This window comes from Heterocephalus glaber, unplaced genomic scaffold (genome assembly GCF_053883595.1).
Source record: "Heterocephalus glaber isolate CG9 unplaced genomic scaffold, H.glaber_assembly_v1.0 deba00001662, whole genome shotgun sequence".
NCBI classification, from domain to species: domain Eukaryota; kingdom Metazoa; phylum Chordata; class Mammalia; order Rodentia; family Bathyergidae; genus Heterocephalus; species Heterocephalus glaber.
Genome location: NW_028258403.1, coordinates 823,692 through 831,782, shown reverse-complemented (window position 1 = coordinate 831,782; position 8,091 = coordinate 823,692). Strand labels below are relative to the sequence as shown.

Genomic DNA, 8,091 nt, shown 5'->3' with positions numbered 1-8,091 from the left:
TCTTGTTGTACTTTAGATCCCTAGACTTATTCATGTTACAAAACTTCAACTTCTGTGCATTTTGGCCTACATGTCTTCCCTTTTCTTCTCACTTCTAGTAATGATTATTCTAATTTGTTCCTATGTATTTTGTATTTTGTTTTCTTTCCTTTTTAGAGTCCACATATTAACAACACTAAGAAGTATTTTCTGTGTGGATGATTTCTGAGTGTGGATGATTGCAGTTAGCATAATGTTTCTTTTGACTCACCCATGTTGTCACAAATGGCAAAATCTTCTTCACTTTTGACTCTTGCATAGCCTCTTCACCAGACTGGAGGTAATCCTTCCTGTTTCTGAATGTTTGAGTGCTTCTATCATAAAAGAGTTATGAATTTTATGAAAAGATTTTTCTATATCTACCATGAAGATATTTTGGTATTTCATCTTTTATTAACATGGTGAATCTATTAATTGCCTTTCATATATTAAAGTAATCATATCTGAAAAATTTCCCACTTTGAATTACTGCATAATTGTTTTTATATGTGGCTACATCCAACAGCTAGTATTTTGTTGGGTATTTTTGCATTTGTACTCATAAAAATTTCAAAATGTACTTTTCTTTCTATGTGAAGTCTGTCTGGTTTTGGCATAGAGATAATGCCAATCAAATAGAATGAGTTAGCAAGTATTTTATCTTCTCCTTTTGGGGTGATTTTATGAAGTATTGATATTAATTCTTCTCTAAACATTTGGTAGAATTCACAAGGGAACTTATTTGTCCTGGGCTTTTATTTGTGAACTTCATTCAGTGTCCTTTCTATTGATTACTTTTTGTTATTCTATTTATGAGCTTATTTTTCTACTTCCTTAAATTTCTTATAATATTTTTAAAAATGTGAACTTTTAAAACAATATTTGGAAACTTTAGATATTATGTATACCCTTTCCTGTGTTTGTAGTGTTTGGAGTTTTGATCTTATTGTTGCTTATTTTTGTAGTTTCTTTTTGGACTAATTCTGTGTAACTTTGCCTTCTGTAGTTTGGAGTTACCGAGGTCTCTGTTTGATTCATGGTCAACTAATGGTTAAGCAGATATTTACATAAATGGCTTCAAACAGTATAATTCTTTGTGGCCTGTTGAAACATACTTTCAATAAGCATATAGTTTACAGGGCCTAGGTAAACCATAATCAAGAGCCTCTTGTGTGACTCACCTGGTACTGTTCCCTTACAGCTGTCATGTCCAACAATTTTCATAAAAATTTTTTCAAACAGTGCCTGGAGTACAGTACCTTTCTCACTCACATAGGGAGCTCCAGAAAGGTGAAATAATGATAGTCATGTACTGGATGTATTCCAGGGAGATGTAAGAGTGTTAATATAGTACAACACTCAGGAGAAGGGATTTTTTGAGGAATGCCATATGCATACTCTGCTTGCCTCTCTGAAATTCTCTTCATAGTTTTTCAAATCTTTAATTGTTTTTTGACTACTGGTTATTTAGCAATATGATATTTAATTTCCAGATATATGTGAATTTTTGAGTCTTTGTCCTCTTATCAATCCGAAGTTTTGAAGTTTCACATTAGTCTGCTCAGCAATGATACTTGATATGCTTTCAACTTTCATGAATACTTAAGACTTGGTTTGTGTCTTATTTACTTTTCTTGTTGTTCAGAGAGAATACTTGACACCCAAAGTGAAGTGCGGAAAGGTTTATTTTGGATCACACTTTGGAGAGGTTTCAGTCCGTAATCATATGACTCCAGGGCAGGTTGACATGGCAGAGGTGTATTACAGAGCAGGCAGAAGACAGCAAAAGCAGCAAGCAGAGAGTGACACGTAGTGAATCACTTTATGTCCCATATATCCTATCCTGGATGGTGCACACCCATCCCACACCCAGGATGGGGCAGCCTTAATCCTACTATGGGGCCATGAATCAATCTCAGTATCACATCCTTGATCCCACCTTCACACACTCAAGATCCAGCCACCTCAGAAAAGCCCCACCTATGACTGCATGAGGCCTTGGGGGGACATCTAGATACAAGCCATAACAGTTTGTGGCCTAACATACTAACTGTCTTATAGAGTGCTCTGTGTATACCTCAGAAGAATGACTTCCTTTCTTTCTTGTTTCCATTTTGACTTAAAGCCTGTTTTATCTAATACAAGTATTCCCACTGCTGCTATCTTTTGGTTTAGATTTCTATGAATTGTTATTTTTTTCCCTCTTATTTCAACCTATGTGTTTCTTTAAAGCTAATGTGAGTCACTTGAGGACAATGTATCATTGGAGTATTAGTCAGTGCCTACTACAGAAACAGATTTAATACAACATATACAAATATATAAGAATTTGCAAGATTGGCTTACAGTGGCTCTCCACAGAATCAGATGTGGAGGAGTGCAAAAAGTCTATCCGCATACTGGAGATCCAAAGGATTTAGTCAAAAGCCTGGAGCCTACTGTAGTGTTCACGCGATTCCATATCAAGAAGTTGAAGGTCTATCATAGAAAGCTGAAGAATCTGCACTGGAAGACTGAAGATCTATGCTGGAAGCACCGATAAGTCCAAAGTGAAGGTGAAGACCAGAAATCCTCCAAAGAAACAGAAGCAAGGCTTTCTTCTTCATTTTCATTTTCTACCATTCTGGTAACAATTCTTCCTAGGATGAGTCTTCCATACCTTGAATTATGTTGATCCAAATTAGTTGGACATTTCTTACCCAAGTTAACACAATCAGTCAACTATCACAATTAGAGTATGCTTCTTAATACATTTGACGACCTTCCTGTTCAATGACTGGACGTATGACCTGCTCAGACTTTAAACTCTCCTTTTTTTGTACAGTTCTGTACATTTTTGTAGAGGCTCAATGTCTTTTTTGTTCAGTATACCTTGTTTATACTGTACTGTAATTTTTGCTGGTTGTATGGTACAGTACTATAGTTTTATGTTCTGTTATATACATTGCAGTACTGCATGTATGAGTTACCCAAATAAAAGCAAAGTCATCAAGTTGAAGGTTCCTTTGACTATTTCTTTGTTCTTAATATTGTAGTGTACATACTATGGATAATTCCTCACTTAGAGACCAATTCATTTAATGAGTTAGTCACAGGAACATAGCTCAATCATTAACCCATGTATGTCTATATACTCAGCCACTCTCTTTAAATTGTAGAATTTACACCATCATAGTTAAGCAATTATCAATAAACTGAAACTGTATTACCTTTTGATTAAATGATTATTTCGTAAGGTTTTTTGTTGTTCATTTTTTTCCTTTCTGTCTTCCTTTGAGATTTGATTTTTGATTATGATATGTTTAAATTCCTATTTATCTGCTTTTTGTATGTTTACTACACTATACATTTGTATATTTGTAATTGTCATGAGGCATACCTAAAACTCTTATACTTGTAAAAAATCTATTTTAGGGTGGAAACTTTGACTTCATGCTTTCTCCACATGTGCATTTTTGGTGTCATATTTTATTTCATTTTTACTTTGTATACATTAACAAATAATTGTTCTCAATACAAATTAAAAATTATTTCCCACCATTACACTATTGAAGTATTCTGAATTTTACAATATACTTATTATTATCAGGGACGTTTTGATTCTAAGTTTAATTACTCTCCTTAGCTGGACTTCTGATTCCATATACTAAGTATGATACTCTAAATGTGATATAAACAATACAGAGCACAAAAAAAGATAGGAGAATATCTGAGAAAGGAAAGGAGTTTCAATAAGTAGAATTCATGATTAGAAAATAACACGATTATCTTCTGTATTACTTCTGTGGAATTATTAGGAGGGATTTATTTTCCATTTACCAAATATTTATTTTTGATATTATACGAAGAGAAATTTTATGAGGTTAAGAAAATATTTGAAAAATTACTTGTGATTGTCCCATGAAGTCATCTGCATAATTGTATATTTTCAGAGTACACATTTCTTATTGGGAAAGTTAACAGAATTATAAATATTAAAATACATGTACATATATGTGTATATATATTAAGATGTAATTTATATATTTCTGTTAGCTCTAATATATTTTCAGAAATATTCTTCATCTTCACATTCACAAACCATCATACTAACCATTTATATTGATAAACCAATTCATACTCTATTCTATGATCAGGAAATAAGTATTTGGATGTGTTGCACATATCTGAACCATATAGAATTTAAAAAGTCACCACAATAAATCCTGTTCTTCCAATAATCAGCATAGTACTATAATCTGGTAGATACTAAATGCGTAAATTTAGATATCAATTAATACTCTGAGGTAGACTACCATTATGATCTCTATACAACTTCATCTTTTAACCATAAAATTAAGATGTAAAAATTTTGGATTATCCAATTAAGTCCTTTGGTACAGGTTAAGTTTAGCAGGTCCAAGGAATAATTCTCTTGCATTAGTTTCATAGTTCAATTCTTTCTACAACCAACCCTGCTTAATTTCCTCCTATTCCTCAGTATATACCAGTGGATACATAGGGATTTTCTTGATATCAATGGAGTGATAATTATAAACTTAGGCTTGAATTCAGATTTTTTCTGATAGCATAATAAGAGCAGCAATTAGAAACAAATAAAAGCAAAAGTTTGTAGCTTTACAATACAATATAGTACAGCTCTAATGTACAGAACAGTAGGAGAAATAGTAAGGTAAGGAATTAATTATAGTTGGCATTATAGTTGTGCGCCTGAAGGACAATGATGTGGAGAAATTTTCCCATGTTTACAGTACATAGTCATTACATTCACCATGGCATACACATGGCATATTCACCATGGCATTACATTCACCATAACATGCCCCTTACTTCCTTTTACCCTCCTCTCCTCTGGCTTCATTCCATTTAGAGATGTAGATTTACCTTTTAAAGACATACAGAGATATAAAACTAGTCAATTTTTTTAATGGAAATATGCTGCTTAAAACAAAATGATTTCAATGATGTGTTTTTGAATTGTGTGTCATAAGTTTGTACTGAAGCTACAGGCTAAGGTAAAAGCAACTAGCTGATGAGTGGTTCTTTAATAATATCTATGTGCAGTGATGTGTTAGGTTCGCAGTTGACACTGCATGTCATAGTTGTTGGCAATTAACACTGCATGATCAAATCATTGCGATTTCACCATTTCCAACATCCTTTTAAAAATTTTGTTAGATTAATAGAATTGTTCTACAATTTTATGTATGTATGAGTTATTTGTACATAATCTTTATTGGTAAATAAACTGTATATATTAATATAGTTGTATTGTTTCAGGATATTTAATTCACATTTCTGAGGTGGATTTTCTCATTCTCAATTTGTGGATAATAAGTGTATGTAAGTTAATACATATAGGAAGATGCCAGGAATTGGAAAGTAAGGATTATAACTATATAACTACATAAATTCATATTAATCTACCATTTTGCTCCAATATTAAGAGAAATTAAAATGATGCATAAGAAATAATTTTTATATTTTATGATTTTAATTGCTGATTTGGCTACATTTCCAATGCACTCATAATTCTAAAAGAAATAAAATAAACATTATTTATGATTTAAAGAGTTGGGCAATATTTTTAAATTTCAAAAGAGCACACGTAAGTAGGTCAAAACCAATTATGCTATGAATATTTGAACAGAACAATTGAACACTAATGATTCATTAAAATTTATTTGCTCAGTGCATATTTTTTATCTTAACATCTTAACTAGTAGTGTGATCTCTAGAATTCAACAGGAAAGGAATGATTCCTGCCCTAATGAAGATTTCTTTTGTAAATATGTCATATCACTGATAATAAACTAAATACTACATTTTAATGTTTGAGTGTCAAGTGACCAAGGGGACTAGAATTAGCTCACTTGTTCTTAAAATATTTTCAAGTTAGTGAAGTCCACATATGAGTGATTTCCACTATTTTCTATATGTTTTATGTCACCCCTATCTGCTGCTCATTTTTTCTCTTCCTTTATTCCATTCATGATAGCAAAATATTTTAGTTAAGACAAAAAATAAAAATTCAAAAATTTTTATCAAACTAAGTGAAATTTGGGGGAGGGGGGTGTCAATGTTATGAATTTTTTTTTCTGGTACTGGAGATTGAACTCAGGACCTTGCATTTATGAGGTAGGCATGGTGCCACTGAGCTAAATCTCTGGCCCCTTATGATACTTTTTGCAAAATTACATAAGAAAAACTTTAAGAGAAGTTTTTAAAATGAAATCCAACAAGCAGGAATCATGCCTTTGCAAAATATATTGTATATGTTTATTTAACAAGTTAAAAATATAGAACAGTAGAATGAATTAACTCCCCTGAAAGATCAATAATTAGACTGGGAACTAGGAGATATAATACATAGTTTTCTACTTACTGGACCATAACTGCTGAATGTGCCTGTTTCTAATAAACCTATTGCTGTTCTGTGAGACATGAGGCATATGTATTAAGCCAATGATGACTAAACTTTTAGAGCTTTCAATGATAGACTGTGGCAAGTGTGCTATAGGTTCACCACTACTGTATTAAGTGATATGAATTTAAAACTACTTACCAAGTCAACATATTATCAATATGAAGTGTCCATGACATTTCTGGGCATTAACGGTTTCCTTTGGGATGAATATAGTAGTTTCTAAATCTCTGCATAGCACTTTTCATCTCCTTATTTCGCAGGGTATAAATGGCTGGATTTAGGAGAGGAGTAATAACAGAGTAAAAGACAGCAAGAAATTTGTCCAGCCAGGTGATGTTTAGTGGCCACACATAGATGAAGATGCAGGGCACAAAGAAGATCATCACCACTGTGATGTGGGCAGTGCAGGTGGACAGTGCCTTGGAAGCACCTGTTTTGGAGCTTTGGCGGACAGTGAGAAGAATGTATGTGTAGGATATCAGCAAAAGAATAAAGCAGGTTACAGCCACAACTCCATTGTTAGCATTCATTAATGTTCCCAAGTCAGAAGATTCCATGCAGGCTAGCTTGATTACCAGTGGTATATCACAGAAGAAGCTATCCATTTCCCTGGGGCCACAGAATGGCAGTTGCATAATCACAACCATTTGACTCATGCCATGCACAAAGCCAGCTGTCCAGGATGTCAACACTAGTCCAATGCATCTCTTCAAGTTCATAAATGTGGAGTAGTGCAGTGGTTTGCAGATGGCCACATAACGGTCATAGGCCATTGCCACCAGAAGCACCATCTCACTCCCTGCAATGAAATGGGCAAAGAGGATCTGGCACATGCAGCCTCCGAAGGAAATGGTCTTGTTCTCATGGAGAAAGTCTGTGATCATCTTAGGAGTTGTCACTGAGGATAGCCACATGTCAACAAAGGACAAGTTGGCCAAAAAGAAGTACATGGGGGAATGAAGATGAGGGTCGCTGATTATTAAGATCAAGATAACAGTGTTTCCAGATACAATGATCAGGTAAAGCATCAAAAATATCACAAAGAGCAAGACTTGCATATTCCATGAGTGGCAAAGTCCCAGAAGAACAAATTCTGACACTACAGATTGATTTCTTGCCTCCATTCTTTGAAGTATGTGCTTTTAATTAGTCTAGAAATGATAGATTACCAGTTAACGGGATGAGGAAATTATCACATCATGAGTGAGCACTTGCTTTAGTTTCTTTTCAATATTTATACAGATCTAGAATAAGGGTGGAAAGAGAAAAATTTTTCTAAATACATTACTAAGTAACAGATACATTTACTGTCAAAAGAAAAATGTAACATACAAATGAACATATCTTCTATAATAGATGTACTGAATTTCTAAAGAAAAATCCTGTTTTGAGCAATGACAAATATAAATAATCTAGCATTTATCTTTTACCTTAATTTTTTATCAATACAAAATTTTCTACGATAGTGTTTGAAAAGTACTTTGTAGTTTTGATAGAAAAAACCTTGAAAAAGGATATGATCAATGATGATTCTATTGATTCCTGTGGCATAATGTACCAATAAAAATCATACTGTTTTCTAAATGAATTTTGAAATTTTGAATATTTCTTATTAGGATCTAGTTATATTATTCTACTATTATCAA

General features: G+C 33.1%; 1 protein-coding gene across 1 annotated transcript; it reads right to left on the bottom strand.

The window, feature by feature from the left end:
• Positions 1-715: 715 nt before the first annotated feature.
• Positions 716-7,572, bottom strand: LOC147822308 (olfactory receptor 4K14-like). Its single transcript, XM_087197045.1, has 2 exons — positions 6,651-7,572; positions 716-771 (listed from the first exon to the last, which is right to left on the bottom strand). Exons 1-2 carry the CDS (start codon positions 7,567-7,569, stop codon positions 716-718), a joined length of 975 nt encoding a protein of 324 aa, XP_087053171.1. The 5' UTR covers positions 7,570-7,572.
• Positions 7,573-8,091: the final 519 nt, after the last annotated feature.

What these genes read in the sequence shown, in the direction of transcription:
- LOC147822308 (XM_087197045.1), bottom strand. Translation starts at nt 7,569, where the DNA reads ATGGAGGCAAGAAATCAATCTGTAGTGTCAGAATTTGTTCTTCTGGGA. An exon ending in ATTTAGAAACTACTATATTC is followed by an intron (nt 772 to 6,650) that starts ATCCCAAAGGAA and finishes TCACAAATAAAA; the next exon opens with GCCCAGGACAAATAAGTTCC.